At 40.2% G+C, this 20,658-nt stretch overlaps 1 protein-coding gene across 1 annotated transcript in view; it reads left to right on the forward strand.

The window, feature by feature from the left end:
* csmd2 (CUB and Sushi multiple domains 2) overlaps window positions 1-20,658 on the forward strand; it is a 286,853-nt gene that overhangs the window by 128,298 nt on the left and 137,897 nt on the right. The window contains exons 6-12 of the mRNA XM_037794153.1: window positions 768-880; window positions 3,632-3,709; window positions 7,143-7,230; window positions 8,376-8,500; window positions 12,942-13,063; window positions 15,456-15,559; window positions 18,163-18,275. Coding sequence (XP_037650081.1) covers window positions 768-880; window positions 3,632-3,709; window positions 7,143-7,230; window positions 8,376-8,500; window positions 12,942-13,063; window positions 15,456-15,559; window positions 18,163-18,275 — 743 coding nt within the window. The remainder of the gene's footprint in view (window positions 1-767; window positions 881-3,631; window positions 3,710-7,142; window positions 7,231-8,375; window positions 8,501-12,941; window positions 13,064-15,455; window positions 15,560-18,162; window positions 18,276-20,658) is intronic.

The raw sequence follows: 20,658 nt of genomic DNA on the forward strand, positions 1-20,658 counted from the left end.
AAGGTCACTGTGACCTCACAAAACACGTTTTTGGCTGTAGCTCAAGAATTCATATGCGAATTATGACAATTTCACACAAATGTCTAACAGGAAATTTTTGGACAGACGTGGAGGTAAACTGCAGTTTGACTGTTTTGCGCAGGCATATGTTGCACCCACGAATCACACACTCAGGATCGACATATTTTAATCTGAAGGAATAAATGGAAAAATGGTTTTCAGTGGCACATTTATTGGTAACGTTAATTAGATATTAACAGCCAACTGAAGAACACAGCGCGAGCCCATAGTCTATATATAGCAACGGAGGATCTCGTGCCTTTATCCTCAAATAGAAATGTTTGAAATTGAATGGGTGGTGTCTGTAAACATGTGAAATAAAATACATTCACATAAAATAACACATATAAGTCAGTAGGCAACTATATATACATATCTTCTGTGCCACACATACAACAGCGAGACAGTAATTCTAGTTTTCTCCCAGCTTATGGTGTCCATGAAACTAAACAAATACCAAGTATATCTGAAACACAGTTTCCTTTTCCATTGCCCATGTATTACGCAAGGTTATCAGTGCTTAGACTGATGCTTTAGATGGCACTGGTGCATCCCTAGCCCTTCACCTTGAATACATTTACTGTATGAGTGTACAGGAAATGCTAAATATTACTGCAGTTTGCAAATCTGCTACATTCACATTTGCTTGTTAAAACACTCCTGTGCTAAAATGCTAATAATTCTTCTCTCTGTCTCCGTGTCTCCAGGTTCACCGGCCCCAACCTTCCCTCACCCATCATTAGCAGCAAGAATTGGCTTCGGCTGCACTTCACCTCCGATGGCAACCACAAGTTGAGAGGTTTCAGCGCCCAGTACCAAGGTAAGATCAAGAGAGGTTTTGATAATTTAAAAGGGCCGATCATTAATAATGTGTGCCAGGTTTAACATTTTGCACAGAGGGATCAGCAAATAATTGCTGGATTTTCATGATATTTGTTTTAGGTATTCTCGGTCTCTCTAAGGATAAGTCTGAATATTTATGGTGACCCACTGAACTTTCTTCTAGTGCCAAAATCGGAATATAGTTTCCACTTGTGTGTAAATAACAAAAATATAGTCACTGACAGCACTGAAATGAAACATATTTGTACTCTCACCATTTTGGACACTCCATGAGCTTTCCTAATGGAGTGTCCAACATATATCTCATAATCTAAGAGGCACATTGCCATGAAATTTATCGAGCACATTCTCCTAAGAGAATAAAATGTTAGTGACCACAGTGAGTGCCTTTTATTTTCCACCACAGTCAAGACAAAATGAACAGGGAAACAATCCCTATGTTATCAGGTCCAATTGAGAACAAACTAAGCTTGGTAGACTGACATCATTCATCTTGTTTGTAGTGCAAATGAGCTTACATCTCCTTAAATAATCATGAGCTGCCCTTATTTGAAGATTTTGCCATTTTTTTTAAACTATACCTGCAGCAAGTGAAATTATTTCACTGTTTTGGCAGAATAGTTGAGATTGCTTTCAGGATTAGAAAACTCATTATTAGAGTGCCACCAATACAAAATCCTGTCTCTCCCGAGCATCCATTTCAGGTTCAGGGATCAACTTTGAGAAGGGATGAGCGGGGGAAAAATGATTAGTTCGTCCACAAAAAAGGTGATCTCTACGGACCTCACCTCCAGCCATCCGCTGGAAAACCTCAGAGGCGATGGGACGAGAATAAGAAGAGAGAGAATTAAGAAAGAGAGAAAGGGGTTTATGGGTTCACAGGTTCAATGTTAGATAAATATGTTTAGAAGATCAGAGAGAAATGGGAGGCTAATACTTTAATTAGATTAAACACTATTCCATCCCCCACAATCCTACCAGCCATTCTCATCATGTCAGTTCCCATGATTCCACAGCAGCAGCGTGTTGTGATGATGAAATGACTGTTGGCTCTATTTATTTGATTTTATTCTTCAGTGTCCTTCACTTTACGTGGCACAGGTACACGTACACCCTGTACGTAATAGCTTACTTCTCTAGAAACATGATTATACCTTTTCTAATCGGGGCACTAAATCTGAAAAGAGCTTCTGTATTGTAATTTTTCTTTCAGACGCATAATAAACCAACTCTCTGACACATGACTCAGATTAGCTTTGAATTACAATGCAGTTGAAACTGAGCAAAAGGATAAAAAACACATTTATGCAAAACAAGAAAAGTTCCATTGTCAGGAACCGTCAAAGTAATTAAATAGGACGAGTGTGAAGGGGTGCACAGACAATGCTGATGGTGTTTTTGAAATTGGTGAGTAAGCGTGCATTTAGATGAGCCTTCTACTTTGCTGTGATGCCTTTTTTTATTTTATTTTCATTTATCATGAAACTAAACAACTTAAACCTCATCTTTTAGGGCGGCTGGTTAGCTCAGTCGGTAGAGCGAGCGCCCATGTATCGCCAAGGCTCAGTCCTAGCAGCGGTGGACCCGGGTTAGAATCCGGCCTGTGGTCCTTTCCGCATGTCATTTCTCTCTCTCCCCCTTTCCAACACTCTATCCACTGTCCTATCAATAAAAATACTTAAAAATCACCCCAAAAAAAAAAACTTTAAAAAAAAAAAAAAAACCTCATCTTTTATTGTATAAAACTTGTTGTATGAAGTTGTTTTGCTCTTCTTATAATACTAGTGTTATTCCCTGCACCTTTCTATCCACAAGAATACAAAGACATTGTAGATTATCGAGTTATATGTAAATTAAATGTATAATTTTTATGGACTAACATTTAAGGGGACATATCATGCTCATTTCCAGGTTCATACTTGTATTTTGGGTTTTTACTAGAACATGTTCACAAGATTTAAAGTGGTACTTTTGTATGATTCTTTGTGGAGAAACTCAGTTGACAAAATCGTATGAGTATTAGTCGACTAAGAATTTCTTTGGGAGAACACCCCTAGTTGGAAAGCATCCCAGATACCCATGGCTACGTTTCCAATCGCTTACTTTTTCTTTTTACTTTTAGGACATACTGCAGCTGCCCTTACAAAGTGCATACTGTTTCATGCAGTATGCATACAATTAGGACATACTACTTTTTTCACAACATTGCACCTTGGACTTTGACCCTCTTACTCATCTATCCGCTGCGCAAAGGATTGTGGGTCAGAATAGCCAGAAAAGCATGCTGGTATTTTTGGCATACTGCATTTGACATACTATGTATTGGGACATACTAAATCTTTTTTCTGGCATACTTAATAATATTGTAGTATGGGTATTGGAAGGCACAGCAAATGTATGTGCACATGCACTGAAGTTTTTCCTGATATGTCACCTTTAATCGTATATATAATTTAGATCCATGCAAGATCCATTTATGTATAAAAGTTTGGTTTTATTGTCATAAAAAAGTTCTGTTATTTTCTTATTTGAACTTCATTTTTGTTTAATTGCTTTGTCAAAACTGCTATGAACATATCTGGAGTGGGTGTAGGCAATGGTGTATGAAACATTATATGTATTATATACTGTATCTGCTGCAAACATTTAGACACTGCTGAAATGTGTGGGCGTCATTATTGCTCTTCCTGCTGTCTTACATGTCTCTCTGCTCTGTTTCCCCCTACAGTGAAGAAAATGACTGAACTAAAGTCTCGAGGTGTGAAGATGTTGCCCAGCAAAGACAACCACCACAAGATATCAGTGTGTAAGTTGCAAACCTTAAAGGTATGATAATGTAACCGTTGTCGGTTGCTGTTTGTAAACACACGACATTCAAATTTGCCTCTGCTCAGAGAGAGCAGCGATGGTGGAGCTATCTGTCGAGTGAATGAAGAGAGGGAGCGGCGGTAGTGAGAACAAAGTAGTGAATCGAAGAAATAAAATGTTGTTGCTGAAGCCCAGAATTGTCCCGAACACAGCAAAATAATAATAAAAGAGAAAATACAGGCAGAGGACACGGTCTCTGCAGATACAGACACAGCCACACACTTCTAGTCGGTCATAATTGATGATTGAGAGGGACTCTTTTTTCAGTCTATACATTGTTTTTAGAAAAATTCCTGCATATTATACCTTTAACTGTCAACTGCGTTTTGCTAATAAGCTGGTCTGAAATGAACTTTACTAAGTGCAATGTCCCCTGAGTTATCAAGAGAGAAAATAACTCAACCTTATCCTTAACATGATTACTTTAAAGAAAACTTCAGTATACAAGTGTAGACATAGATTTACCTGTCACAGTGTAGTAAAATGGAAAGTGCCTCTAATTTAGCAATATGTTGATGTTAATGTATTTTTCTCCTAATGCATGTTGGGTGAAAAGCCTGTTAATCGCATCGCTCGTGAAACTTTTTTCTCACTGCACTGCAGACTGACACTAGTGGCTATATATGCTATGAGTCTGCAGTGCTGTTAAGAGCTAAAGTATTATGCTCAAGGATAAGGAGAAGGTATAGCTGTAGTAGGAACTGACCTCCATACAAGAAAAAGCAATCCTGACACGGTGAATATGCTTTTGAATTGCATCAGTCTGCAAGAATGGAACAACTGTTGTCTCAGTCAACAACTATGTCTGTCTGTTGCAGAAGATGCCAGACTGTGCTTTTCACCAGACTCAACTCTTGTTCAGAGTCATTTAAAAGCTTTCTTCTCTACCAGAGAACAGGTTGAATGCTGACTGTTGTAAGTGGTGCAGACACAAAGGATGCACAGTCTGTGCTGGAGATAAAGTTCTAATAGCAAGTGGACAGCAGTGATTGTGCTGGTTGCTATTTTTCACCATAGCAGTCTAGTCTTCCTTGCCCTTGTTCTGTCTCCCCCTCTGTCTCGGCCTCACCGTTCATTATCCCATTCAGTTTTATTTGAACATCTGCAACTTTAACAACTTGACAGCCATGAGTCACCTGGCTAGAGTGACACAGAGAGATGTCGGAAGGGTTTAAGAACGACCTGTCGAACAAAAGAAAGAGGTGCATTAATGGTAATCTTGCCTCAAGGCCATTTACAATTCATTTTATCCACTTCTACCTCCGACTTCATCTTTTGCTTTTAATCCGTATGTCTCTCAGAAGAAAAATCACCTTTTTTCTTCATTCCTTTCATTTGCATTGCTTTAATGCATTTTATGTTCACTTCACCTGCTTCCACTTAAAAATCTCCAGTATTTTATTTTATTTTACATCATTTTACTGCCTGTGGCCCTTAATCGAAAAACACACACATTATGGAAAATGCTTTTTCGAGTCAAAGTAAAACAGTCCATTACTTTGATTTTTTTGTTCCCCTATAACTGTATTAAAACGTAGAAAATCTTGTTAAAAGGATTGTTCAGGTGTTTTGAAGTGGGGTCGTATGAGGTACTTATCCATTGTCAGTGTATTACCTACAGCAGATGACGGGTCGGCACGCCCCCCAGCTTGGAGAAACAGATAGGAGTTACCGCACGGAAGCAAAGCAATGTACTGCTGTGGTCAGGGCCGGCAGCAAAACGGATTTTAGCCAACTAAAAGAAAGGCCCACCTAAAAAGAATCAATACCAGTTCAAGTGTATGCTGTATTTGGAATATTTTTGCCGGTTTACCTTGCCATGAGACAGCTATATAGTCTATGTTCTCGACGGGAAACTGAAGCTGCTATCTACCAAACTTCATTGAAAAAACAGTATTTTTAACTCGCAGAACACGTGAGTTGCTGCTTCACTTGGTTAGTTTGTTTGTGTTATTATTATGTGACAATAATGTGTGACACAATACCACTAACATTTTTAACACTGATTTTTTAAGCTGGGCCTTTCTTTCAGGTGACTAAAATATGTTTTGCTGCCAACCCCGTCCACAGCAGTACATTGCTTTGGTTCTGTGCCAGTACTTCGGTCTGCTTCTACTGTACACTGGATATGGATAAGTACCTTATACAACCCCAAATCAAAACAACCAAACTATCCCTTTAAGTTACCATTTCGACCTCAACAAATGATTAGTCTGTATAAATATATCAAAATTTCAACCTGTAGCATCCAGAATGTCCGATAGGTATTTATTCCTCACATCTAAAGCAATGTTTACCGAATATCCGATAAATAAAAACTTTCTCAAATGACATCACTCCCTACAACTGAATAGCCAGACTGGATCTCCGTCACCACGTCACTGTTTGCTGCTATACTCAAATATTGATTTTGCATTGAATTATTTATAATCGTACGATGTTCACATCAAACATAGGGTCAATCAATTGTTTATGTGAATAAGACAAATACAGTATCTCCTATAACGATGTGAGTAAGCCTGACAGAATTAGTCAACATGGTCCTGCTCTTCTGTTTATCTAACAGTAAGTCTATCATCCCTTTTATTCTGCCATGTTTGTCATTGCCTCAGCTGACCCCAGTGAGCCTTGTTTTAAATTCGTTGCCGTCTCGCCTCACACTGGGACCCTGGCCAATGAGCAGGTGTCACATTGCTTTGGCCCTGAAGACCTTTGACCCTTCCCAGTCAGTCAGATGGGCTCTCCAGGTTGGCCAAGTTTATTTGACCCCTTCTGGCACTTTACCTTCCACTGTTTTGCACCCGGTGACTTGATCAAACAGAGCACCACCAGGAACCGTCGAGGTAAAAGCCAGTGCAGAATAAATTTAAAACACTTCTAGTGCGACAATAACAAAGGCAGGCTACGGCAGCTTAAATTCCACTCGTCAACCTATTTATCTTTACATTTGTTGTGATTATTGACCACCAGAGGGTTGGAAATAATCAACAATTAAACTCATAACAATAAGCCTTAATATAGCAGGTTTTTATCTTCTTATGGGAAACGTGCTCGTAAAGACTTTTGCACAGACACATAGCCAAGCTTGAACAATAAGGGCAATACATGTAGTGTCAAATAAAAGTCCAATATGTCCTTGTACTAAAGTCGGGGTTTGGTTAGAGGACAATTAACCATTAATCATTTTCACTCTGGCCAGGTAACCGTACTACAACCAGCTTGAGAAAACGTATAGGCATGTTCATATGTATGGAAATCTTCCTTAATGCAGCAAAATGGAACGTTTTCAGAGTAAACTATTTTGTTTAGACCTTCTTTTGTTGAGCAATCTGTACTTTCTTATTCATTTTCTCTCTGTCTTCTCCCATTAGTGTCTCAGATGGGCGTAGCGCAGGGACACAACATGTGTCCAGACCCGGGGATCCCGGATCGAGGAAAAAGAAAAGGCACAGACTACAGGTAAAAGCAAGCGAAGAATGATTTCAGGAGCAATTAATTAAGTGGTAACTGAATAGATGAAAGATTCCTGAACGAGAACATGCTGATGGACACATTGTGAATGATGGATAATACGTTTTGGTTTGGAAAAGATGGTTATCAGGTTTCTAAGACCTCGTTTTCCTTTGACATAATGATGACATTATTAGTCTATGTTAGCTATATTACCTATATTGGCTTGAGCTATACAGTATAAATGTGTATGGCTCGTGAAAAAAGTCAAGGAAATTTACTTCTGTACTTTTTTGTAGATATTGCATTCATTAGCCTAATTTTTATTTTTTTTTTACCTGACTTTTGTCACAATTCTTCAAATAAGTAACTTCAACACAAGGTTTTCTAATTTAATCACCGAGGCCTAATTGGGTAGGAGAGTGCTCTGTGACAGTCGTCTTGTGTTTAATATCAGAGTTTTAATTAGTTCCACTTCCAATGTCTCTGGGAAGTAGCCGTTTTTTAATTTAGTTTTCAAATGTTCTGTTGTAATAATGGGACAACCTTCATTAGTCACTGAATGTCAGAAATGCCACAGTATTGACGTCGTGCCTGTTAGAAATCCAGTCCCAAATTTATTCCCAAATTACCGCCCAGTTCACCGTTGATGAGCTTAACTTTGTTCACAGTTGAGATTGAATCAACAGTGAGCTGGGAGGAAAACTATCGGCTGCTAAAACAAATCAAGGACTGCATCTTGAAATGTGCTCTAGCATACAGCACATTACCCAATGTCATGCCCCATAAAGCCACTGCAACCAGACCTGATAGAGAATTGTGTACACTAAAACGAATACCCTACCATTTGAGCCACTGCACACTAATAGGCTGCCTCTGTGGGATGGCAATATTACCCGTGGGATTATGGAGTTTCATTCCTGTCAGAGCTATTGTCTCTATCAGTGGTCAGCTGTAACACAGACAAATGGGGAACATCCACCTCCCACAATGCAGCACTTTTTGGAAAATCACACCCGGAGAGTCTAAGAAAATATATGTATTTATTTTTCAGCAGTGAAGATTTTTTGTCTTGGTACTCTCACCTCAAGTGCACTCCCACTGCGCAGGTTTGCGATGCTGATGTGTTTTCTCTGTATGCAATCTAACTGCAGGCGAGGAGCCACAGTGCATTTCTCCTGCGACGAGGGTTATGAACTGCAGGGCTCAAAGAGCATCAGTTGTCTCAAAGTGACAGAGAGCTACGTAGGCTGGAGCGACGATCGGCCCATATGTAGAGGTAAGGATTGACGTGCGGGTTGTTCATATGTGCACATGTGTAATGGTGCAAGTCTAAATGTGACCTCCATTTCTATTTTCATACTCAGGCGTCCTGATGTTGATGTGTTTGGTCGTGACTGTGCCTTCGTTATGTGTACATTTCCCAGTCCATATTCTTTTTTTCGTGATTATGTATTCACCATTTTATTGTGTCTGGCCTGACTTTGACCTTTGGCCGGCATCTTTTTTTGGTTCCTGCTGTTTAGCCATGCTGGCGTAGCGCTGCCCATCAGTCATGTATTCATCACTTCTCACCGTTTTCTGACAGACGGAAGAGCGGTCAGGCTCCCTGTACGCTATTCGTGATGCTCATGTGCTCCTCAGTTTCAGTTTTCAGCTTCACTGAACTGAATTAATCAGAGTAGATTTCATTTTTGACTTTTTTTTGTGTAGTATAATTGCTTTAATTGATGGGTATCTGACTTGTGAAGTGTATTCATTGAAGCAGGACATATTCATATTTTACTCTAACGTGGTGGTGGTAGTGTTCTCTTAGAGCTTGAAAGTAAAAAAAATCCTCAACCCAATATTCCCCAAAAAAATCCAATTAAGAAGACACATTCAGCATACTAGCCCTTATATTTAATACTTCATTTTAGAAAAGGCTACAAAATTTAGATCAAAATGTTTAAGGCATTGTTTTGTGGTTTCAATTCCACAGAGTTCTCATTGTCAGTATTAATCTGAAAGCACTCGGGCAGAGCAAAAATAGTCAAATGAAGGATCTTTGATCAGAGCGAGGCTGCATGTTTGTGATGACTTATGTAGCTCAGGTTGGCAAAAAAACAACAATGCTGTGCCACAAGCAATGTATTGTAAAATAAATAGTGGCACAGGCCAACAAAAAAAAGCCTCTTGATTGATATGTTTATTATCACAATGTGACAATGTGAGTTTCTCTCCTTTTATAGCGATTTTCAGCTCATTGTTGAGCTGTCTGGCCCGTAACTTTTTCTGTTTTTGCTCTCTCTCACTGTTCTCCTAGAATCATATTTGGCCGCAGCAGGCAGCTGTTTTCAGTGAAAAAGCTCTAAAGAAAAGCACTGTACATTACCTGCTCAGCACCAAATGGCAGACAGTCACAGTTAGCGACTAGACAGTAAAGATAGTGGAGCATTTAGCAGACAAAGAGTTAGATATTTTTTCTCAGGAGTCTGTAGAAACGAAACAAAAGGAGAGTGAATATTGAACTTACATTCGCCAGGTGGAAGAAGCTCGACTCCAAATGAATGATAATGTTTCTTTTGTAACTGCTTTTGATGTGTGAACAAGGAACTGTTTGCTAACCCATGTCAATGTTGTGTTCACAACTTCTTTCCGCCGGCCCTGAGTGGCCACAAAAATTACTTTATAAAAAATCAGTTATTGCAGGTTTAAACTGGCAGATGCGGTGGCGGTTGATTATTTGTTAAATTGATTCAACAGCACTCCAAAAAAAGGCCTCGTAATTACAAAAATGCTGAGTGATAACTCCAACCGTTTGAAGTGATTCAGCCAAACAATTCTGCAACAGTTCTGATATTGAGTTGTTAATAAATCACAACAAAAGAAAGTGCATTAACAGAACAGCTCATATGAAATGGTCTTTGAGGTAAGGGTAAGTATTGTTGGACCTTTAATAACCTATTTGTGATTTTCATGCAAATATACATAGAGATGTTTACCTTTATCCCCAGCAGATCTATGTCAGCCGTTTTGTACCAGTTTCCCCATTAGGGCTAATCTGTGACAGATTTGTCTGATGTAATCACCTGCACCATCCTCTTTAATCTATAGGCCAACGTTGTTACTCCACTTCAGTTAATGCGTTCTCAAAAATCCAGCTTTACACAAGTACCCCCCATTCTTTCTTTTGTCTTGGGCTGATCCAATTGTACCAAAATTAAATTACAGCACTAAGGAGAGCAGGGAAGTGATCTCAGAAGAATTATATGGGTGGGGGGATTGATAGTGTTTCGTCTTATCTAAGATACTGTCATAATAAACTAATTTTGGTGTTTCGTGACACCAAGCACGGCGATGAAGGCCTTGTACTGACACTTTTGTCTTCTTTGAACTGAAAAAAAATAACACAAAAAAGTGATTTAGCCTTTTTTGAGTGCAGGCCACAGTATGACATTCTGTTTTATGTAAAGAAACATTCAAGATTGACACAATAATAGTCAGTGAAATTGCCCTTTAAGAATATCTCATTCAATCATCCCCATTTAACCTTTGATTCTGCGCCTTTGTTCTGCTACAATGAGGATTAAACATCATCCCAGGAATAATTGAATCTCTGTATCCTAAATTAGCATTAGTCATCATTAAATTGTACAGCACTATCATTAGCACAGGGGGAAAAAAAACTTCATCTCTTGCTACATATTCATTCTCGTGACATGAAATTCACGGTTCTCTTCACGTTCATACTTTCTTTCAGGTCAAAACAGAGCTCCTGCAATTCTTCTTCGTCATGGACTATGGTTGCTAGGTTGCCTTTTGCACTTTCATGTCTGTCACTGAAGACACAGGGTCGGGTCTATCAGGCACGATGATCCCTAAGATAAAAAAATAAATAAAAGGGAGTGGATATGATGGCTTCAGTGGACAGCCTCTCTGCTGTATTATTTTCATTAAGGTCACCCTTACTGTCAGCACAACTCAATTTAATTACTTTATTCTCCCTTTAACTTCGCCAAAGTTCTTTTTTACATTTTAATAGGGGTGATTTGATGGGAGAGGGGTGGAGTATACGCCGCCACCGAGTGGGGCTCGAAACACCCGAAGGACCTCGCTCTCAGACGTAACTCATTAAAATTTGGGTAGCTGGTTCAGGCCCTTTCAGGTTATCCCCCACATATGTACACACGTACACACTCACTTCCCTTAAAGTCCTCATTAGAAATTCTGCTTTAATTTGAAGGGGTGTTTAACAGTTCTGCCATGCAGACACCCTCGGGCATCGATTAAAAAAGTCACACTGTCCTTTAAAGCTAACAGCTCACTTTTCTCTTTTCAATGAGAATATCAAGTTTGATACTTGATTTGTGTTTTGTTATATGTATTTATAAAGTCTCCCATACATGAGCTATACTTGGGCAGTGCACCAACTATATTAATTAATGTCTGCCCAAATTTCTTTTGAAACATTTTAACAATGGCAGAGGATCATAAAGACAGTCTGATGTCTTATTCTTTGTTTTATGTTTATAATAAATTAGCCTGATCATTTTTTACTCCCCAGTATATTTAGACCTGTGGGAAAACTGTGATTTATGGGTTTTATTGAATCTTTAATTAGTCTATTTTTCATGGTGCCACACCAAATTGGCAAGTCAAGTGAGGATGCATAGCAGTTGGTTTTGTTTAGATGGCTCTTTGGTTTATCATTTGATGATAAAAAAAAAGACACGTTATCATTAACAAGCACTTGCCAAACGCTGTCAACTTTCAAAAAGTAATGTCAGGAACACTGAAGGAACTTCAAGTTAAACAAATGCATTTTGAGTTGTTGCAAAATAGTATTTCTACTCATTAAGATTCTCTTTTGATGCTTTGAAAAAGTTGAGAAGTTTGAACCCCTTATGGGTTTTTCTTTTCTAAAAAGGAATACAGAAAACACAAATACATTATTGATTACACATACTGCACAAGGCAAGAAATAAAATAGCAAGTATGAGTAATAAGAAACCCATAGAAATAGAATAGGAATAGAACGGGCATTACCATTCAAATCAACGTCGCAGGATGGTCAACTGGTTAACTTCTGTATAAACTGACAAGCGGAGTAGACGCAGTTGCGGACTCACTCATGCCAACGTGACGTGTAAAACATAAGTGTCAACAGTGTGTGTGTGTGTGTGTGTGTGTAGTCCCACCATGCCAGCTGTCCCTTTTACAAGTAAGTAATGTTACTGTAAGAAAGAAAGTATGACTTGGCCTTAACAGACGTCGATTTGGCTCTGTGACTACCTCCGCTGCCAGCTTAGCGGCAAAGCGATACACTTTACGGCCCCACTGACGTGTCTTGTAAATGTAATGTAATGTAAATGTGAATGTAAATCAACTTTTATTGTAACACATTGTGTTTGTACACAGCACCGCACACAGTGACATTTACTGCATTTTTAACCCATCCTAGTATTAGGAGCAGTGGGCAGCTATTATATACGGGAACAACACTCGCCATTTCTCTTTTGAACTTGTCAAATTAATTACCACGGCAAACAGTTCAATGTCCGTTCTACTTCTATTTCTATGAAGGAACCTGTGGTGGTGTAGGGATGACCAGCAGTCAAACAGCATCATGATTTGTGGATTCAACATGTAATCCAGGAGCGGGTTTGACAGATAAGAAAGGGTGTGTTCAAACTGTCATTGACGAAACATTTGCCTCTTTCTGTGTCTTCCCGTTTTAGCACCAATGTGTGGAGGTCAGCTGAGAGGACCCAGCGGTGTCATCACATCTCCAAACTACCCGGTCCAGTATGACAACAATGCCAATTGCACTTGGCTCATCACAGCCACAGACACAACTAAGGTAAAAAAAAAAAAAAAAAAGTCATTAAACGCGGGATTTAAGCAAAGAGTGCAGTGCTAATTTAGCTTCGCTACTGTAATCGCCCGTTTCCAGCGGCGTGTTAAGTGGTGTGTTTAGCCGCCAGCACACTGAAAAAAGCAGTTGACTGGTGCGTTTGCACCTGTTAGAAATGGGAACTCCAAAAGAAGCTCTTCTCTGACACACATGACTGACTTTATACTTCTGATGATTGCTACAGGACATTTTTTGGGGAGCTGTTGAACACACTATGTGTCAGAAGCTCACTAATAGAAAAATGTGAGACATAAGGAAAATGAAAGGGAGGGAGGGGGGAGAACCGTGGAGCTGAGCCAACAGAAGACAAAGAGAGTTGTTAGAAGCACCTGTGGTGAGGGAGAGGAGAAAAAGAGTAAAAACTGATGGAAGAGTAATGGAGTGGTATGGAGAGCATGCTCAGAGGATATCATGAAAGTGTCAGAGCCACTCTGTTCAGACCATTGACTTTGGAGTTGTGTTCAAGGCCACCCAGCTGCTTTCCTGCCAAATATCCTTCTCTGAACTCAAACAAAATGGTTTTACAAATCTGTTCTCTTATTGCACTTTGCGGAGTTAAGGAGAGGCTATGTGAGGTGAGAGGCAGGGCAGCGGGGGTGTAGTCAGATGCAATGCACACCTACCCTACCTGCTTGCATTTGTACAAACACACACACACACAGACACCCCTGGGCATACCAGGCCGGCGGGCAGCTCGCTGATACAGACAACGGTACTTTGGGCTGTCTCTCGCTCTGTTGTCGGGTCCAGATGATGATGGAGCGAGGCTGTTCTTTTCTGTTTAGAGATGTAATGGGCTTCTATTCCTGCCTCGTCCGCATCGGCCCAGCCAGAGGAGACGTTAGGTCAGGCAGGAGTCTGAGGCGGAACTGCAAAGTGAGGTGTGTAGGACGTGACACCGCTTATCTAGGCCTGAATGCAGCCTCGCGACATCATGACTAATGTGGGTTCTTGTCAAGTGTTGCGTCTTCATAACGTCCTGAAGCTACTGAATGCAGCTGTTTTGTCGTTGGCAATCTTTTAAGAGTTTATCCGTCAGTGTCAGGGACACTCTCTGTTCTGAAACAACCCAAATGTCAGACATGACGTCAGAGATGGCCAGCAATATAAAGCGTATATATAAATATGCTTGCTGCGCTTTTGTTCCTTTCTTGCTTATTCCTCTATTCCTCCCTCACCTCCCGCCTCACCTGTTGGCTTCTCGATGGGAGATAAGTTTGCGGTATGAAACTCTATTTATCTAGTGATCTGACCTATTTTGCCTACACGCCATCCATCTCTTCTCTCCACCTTGGCAATTTTCATTAGGCACTGGGTTTAACATAGGACAGAATGCAATTTGCATTTATATAAGCTTTTTCATTAGGCCCCGGCTCTCCCAGCCCTCTGAAAACATTAAGAATTTGGCGGAAATCAGTGGCAGCCAATTTAAAATAGGAGACAAAGACAGTCCTTGTTTTGCTTTTTACTTATTTATATACCGGTCTCCCACATTAGTCTGCTTTTTGTCTTTACTTATCAAAGTTTTGCATCATAATCAAACCGTATTTCTCTTGTCTGTCTTTATTAGTGTTGCCCCTTGCTTCCTTCAGCGAGGGCACACTTATTGATTTTTCTTACTTTGTTCCACCTTCTCTCTTCCCACCCGCAGCATAGAAATGAGATGAAATAAATAGCTCTGCTTTTTACCTCACTGTTAAAATCCAGTTCATAAATCTTGTGAAACTTTTTGTGTCACCTTTACGATTATACATTCACCTTGTGGACAACCTGAAATCCCCCCTGCCACATCTCCTGATGTGCTTAAAGTCACTGTAAGTCTGGCTAAATAGGCCACAAAGGCATCTGCAACCCTGCTGATATGATGAGTAAGAGTAGGGGTCATGCAGACCGTCTGGCAGGCAATCAGATATTTGATTAGTGGGGGAGAGTTCATAATCACCAGCTGGGAAGTCAGATGTGGCAAAACATACATACAGTCACATATACATCGCCAAAACTCTGTGGTCATACCAAACTAATAATATACACAGTAAGAGTTGTGATTGGGATGAGAAGAATGAAGATTCATGAAGGTATGTGAGTATTTACGGGGAAATAAACACATTGATAACAAGAAAAGGATGGGAGTTTTAAATGCACAGATGTTGCATACGTGTTAATGGAACTGTGCCAGACACATATTCAAAAGAAACTGATTGATGGATGGATGGACGGAGGGATAGAAGGTCACAGATGGGAAGGGGTCTCTCCTCTGCACATGGTGTCAGGAGCGTTCAAGCATCTGCCGTTTACAGTCTACCATTTTCGTCTTTGCGATGTCCCCGCTGTCGTCTAGGTGATCAAGCTGACATTTGAGGATTTTGACCTGGAGCGAGGCTATGACACCCTGACGGTGGGAGACGGCGAGGTGGTTGGCGACCAGAAGACCGTCTTCCACGTGTGAGTGACTCATTCGACCTCTATCTTTTCCCCCTTTTTAGCTCCCCTCTGTTCTTTAACTTCTTCTTCTTGACTTTTACTTCACACCATCGTCGACTTCAGTCACTTTGGCTACTCATGTTCCATGTCATCATATTCTGTCTTTTTTGCTTTCTCTCTCCTCTCCATCTTTCTTCTTATTGCCTTTTTCTCCTCCTCCACTTCCCTGCAGCGGGGTCTTCCCTTTACCCTTCAGCCCCCTTTTTCTCTCTCCGTTGTACTGTGTTTCTCTTTCATTTCATCACCACCTGATGCAGTAGTGCATGAAAAATAGATGCAGCACCGCGTTGTCAATCATCACTCTTTTTCAATGTTAAAAACAAGATCACAGCCATGTGGCGCAGCATTGCAAACTGCATATTGATGCCCCCTCTAATGGAGTTTGCGCTAGCAGATGCTCCATAACAATTCACAGGGTGTTGTTATTAATTGTGCCGAAATTTACCACCTTAATAAAGTTTTTATAGATCGATTTTTATGCGAGACTGCCTCGCCCGGGTGGGAATTGGGAGGAGGAGGTGGGAGATAAATGAGGGAGATATTTGTGGAGGAGGGGTTTGTTATAAGGGAAGATCTTCCTCACTTTAATATTTTTGTGCGCATACTTGCACAACACTGGAAATGACCTAATCTATTCAATTAAGGACTCCCCCTGCCCTTATGGACTTCTTTATGATATGAAAGTAGTATAGCATTGATGCGCTCTTGCACACAAACAAACTAGAACAATGTAGGAGCAGAGAATATACTGCAGATATCAGCACAGTTAGGACTATATTTGTGTGAGTCAGTGGTTCAGGCAAGCGTGCGCAGGGTGTAGGGAATTATTTTTTTGTAACTTTAAGGTCACAGGCATGCAACCCCACTTCAACACCATCATAAATGTGGTGGTTAATAGCTAGTGAGTCAGAGCCAATCACATCCCCTCTTTTCACTTGAAAGACACCGGACGCTGACAGTTTGATAATGGAAGAGAACAATTTGGTGCGAGTCCACCACAGACGTTTTTCCCGCGGGGGAAAATGATGTCCTTGTGTGGGAAGAACATAATTGGCATGAGCAGATAGACTACCTTAAATGGGCCACCGACCAGGATAGTGTTTTAGACGGTGATTAGCTTGCGGGTAAATTATAACACTCTGACCAAATGTGTTAGGTCGGATGTTCCATTTGTATAATTGTCCATACCTGCAAACCTGTGTTTATAGTAATTAGTATTAATGGACTTCTATTGGTCAATCACGCAACATATCATCTGAAAAATGGGTCGCTCAGCTTTTAGTTTTAGTGATGCAAACAATACAAGAAAAGGGGAATGGTAAAGGTAAATCCCTGTAACCTGGTGAATCTTTCCTCCCACATATGCATAGACAAGTTCACAGAAACTCACCACAAGTGACCAAAAGGCTGCAGGAAAAGACAAAAACACTGAACCAACTTATCCAGACCAGTGGGCTACTCCATGGTCTGAAAAATGAAGCCAATGCTGAAGTGCCTTAAACTTGCATTCTTTCTAATATCCAGCAGGGGGCGACTCCTCTGGTTGCAAAAAAAGAAGTCTGTTTGTATAGAAGTCTATGAGAAAATGATCCTACTTCTCAATTGGTTTATTACCTCAGTAAACATTGTAAACATGAGTTTATGGTCTCAATCTCTAGATTCAAGTCTTCTTCAATACAGCATGATGTTCATTTAGTAAATCATGGTCCCATTTAGAGTCAAATAGACCATAACGGAGGGTATGCTTTAGGGCGTGGCTACCTTGGGATTGACAGGTCACTACCACGGCGTTGTGCGTGTTTTCGTCTTACAACTTTAACCCTTTCACAGTGTGTTTTCAGTTCATGAAAGTTAATTATAACATTTTTGGTCTCCTAAAACTGTCTTATTCAGCATTCAGTTGTACTTAGTCCCACCTCTCGCGTCACTTCTGGTTGCAAATAACCAAGATGGTGACGGCCAAAATTACGAATTTGAGTCTTCAAAACAGCAGTCTACAAACCAATGGGTTACGTCACGGAGACTACATTTACTTATTATATAAAGTCTGTGATCCAGACACTACTTCCTCACTCCTCCCACCATCCTCTGTGTGCCATCACTAAAATTAGAGCCCTTAATCACTTACTCCACAGCTCTACACGTCCCAATTAGAGTTGGGGGAATTACTATTCAAATAGGATTAAATTACTTCTGTGGCATTGACTGATCTTGCCTTCATTTTCCACTTTCCTGTCCCCAACTGTTTTGAATTAAAGGGTTAGGGTTTAAAAAAAAAAAAGGCTTTTCTGACTGAAATTGCCTGCAACAGTTTTAGAGCACTTTTTCTTTGATGAGAAAAAGTCAGATAGTTTAATATATAACTTCAGGTGTTGTGTTTTTTTTTGCTTGCATGAACGTTTTTTTTAATGATGCAGTGGAAACAGGGCCTTCGGCTATTAAAGTAACACTACATTCTGCAGAGAGTGCTTATAATATTTTATCCGGGTTTCACAATTGACACACCTCGCAGTCACACTTTACAGTACGTAGCACAAACCTGTCCTGTTGTCTCTTTTTTCTAGCCTGTCTGGTACCACCACTCCAGACCTTGTGGTTAGCACCAGTCACCAGATGTGGCTCAACTTCAAAACAGATGACACCAGTGGCTCCCTGGGATTCAAGGTGTCCTACGAAGGTAAGGGTGCTTCACATATTCTCGTTGTCAGTCAGTGGGATGTGCCGGCTTGCTGGCTGCATTTTAAAATAGTAACTCTGTCTTTGACAATCTCATACAGAATGAAGTGTCTTTTTTTTTTTTTTTGGTCATTTACCCTTGTGCATTGTGACTCATTGCTCAAAGCTGACAACACTGTCAGAAGACATTTTGCTTCAGTTGACTGTAACATTATTGTCCTTCGCTGTATTCATCATCGTGAGTTTAGTTTCAAGAACATAGGGGTCAGAGATGCTCCATCTGTTTCATCGAAGACTTTTTGTAATGAAGCTTAATAGCGTCATAACAAAACAGGCGTGGCGCTTGCTGCCATATGAGCTCCTTCTGCCGCATGGCATGCTGCATCTACAAATTACAGCTAGACTGTACCAAGGACTCCGTCTAGTCAAGGACTATCAGTGAATGAAACCCCAAATTGCCGGTTCCATCGCAACTATGCGCAAATTAGGCTTTTAAGATTAATTATTTGTGTCATGTTTGATGCCTTGAACGCTAATGAGGCAGGACAATAGAGGCACTTATTTTGGTAAAACAGGCAATGGGCCATCGATGCAACCAATAGCTGATGCAGTCACCTAATCCTAGTGTGTATCTGTGTACGTGTGTAAAATGGGAATTAAAATGTGTATGTGTGAAACAAGATAGAGAAAAAAAAAATGAGCGACAGTGTGAGTTTATGAATCTGTGTGTGTGTGTGTTCTGTGTGCATGTATGCGAGTATGGGGAGTTTGCCAGCGTTCTTCTAGATAAGTCTGCCGTTCGCCTCTCAGAAGCACAGCAGTGTCTTCTCCCTTTGCCCACGGATGCTTATTTATCATCAGTAAAAATAACAGAGAAAGTGGAGCAGCATGCTGAACCAAAGTGTAATTAAAACAATGAGTTCTACTTAATGAAGGGGAAGAAACGCTTTGAACCACTTCACCTCCCAGATTGGAGCACCCGAAAATCTAATTTGCATTCTCAATTACTTGTATTTTAAGCCTGATCATCAAGTGTAATTGCAAACACAGTCATACCAGTACACACACACACTCCCACCTTACTCATGCGTTTTTGAGTGTGGGTTGCGCACACTCTGCCGTGGCCTCAATCTTTCAACTGAAATTTTAACTGTTTAACAGTGTGATTAGAGTCTGCTCAGACAGCTGTTTATGGAAGAAAGTCGGGCATGTTGTGCCATGTGTAACCATCTGTAGACAAAATATTATTTGCGGTGCTTGAATAGGGATGGCACCCACTGATAAGAGATGCTGGTACTTTTGCTTAACTGTACTGTACTGTCATGTACTCATACAATTAGGTGCAAACATTGTAGATATTTCACATATAAGGCTTTCATTTGGTGGTGGAAACAGGACTGTAAAGCCCATTGAGAGATTGTATGTGATATTGGGTTTGGGTTATACCACAAATACACTTCTATTAAAGTCCCTTTTGTCGTTTTAGGCCTTTGGAGATTGCAGTGCAGTTGTTGACAGTAATGTGAGTCCCATTACTGTACAATGCTCGGATTACTCCGAGGAATGTCAAACAGACAGGAACCAGAAATATGTCATTACATCTCTTCGCTTATTCATGAGAATCAAATGCTGTTTCATCCAGCCCCTGCCTGCTCTCTTATACTCAACATGCACAGACGTACACACATGCATTTACAAACACATGCATAACGACAGACAGTCCATGTACACACTAATGTACACACACACTTCAAAGGACTACTTATTTATCGCCTCCATTTTCCCTAACGTTTCTAATTGTAGGAACCCATGAGGCAGAGAGGCCGCACTCGAGATAAGCACCACGGGGAGTTTGAGTTCTTACAGTGACAAAGAAGTGGTTGTGTGTGTATGCTTGTCTGTATTTGCATTTGTATGTACGTACTGTATGCATTTCCAGACTAACTTTGCTACCAACTTTCTAATTTGGTCGCACCAGCACATGATTTGGTCGCACCCTTGTTTTTGATACAGCATGGTACATTAATCAGTGGTGGAAAGTAACGTAGTACATTTACTCAAGTACTGTACAAATTTGAGGTACTTGTACGTTACTTGAGTGTTTTAATTGTATGCTACTTTCTACTTCTGCAGATGCCGATTTTAAAAAAATCGTTGAGTATATGAAATTATTGTATCCTTATACAATAAATTAAACCACCCAGCAGTATAACAAATTAATAAATTACCTCTGTTGCAGCCAGCTGCAACATTAAAATGCATCTTACATGTTACTACATCAATAATAATAATCTAATACAATAATGTAACAACTAAAATGCCCATTTGGCTGCATAGAGACAGACTTGAATACAGGACTTTTACTTGTAACACAGTTTTTTGTT

This window comes from Sebastes umbrosus, chromosome 15 (genome assembly GCF_015220745.1).
Source record: "Sebastes umbrosus isolate fSebUmb1 chromosome 15, fSebUmb1.pri, whole genome shotgun sequence".
Taxonomy (NCBI): Eukaryota; Metazoa; Chordata; class Actinopteri; order Perciformes; family Sebastidae; genus Sebastes; species Sebastes umbrosus.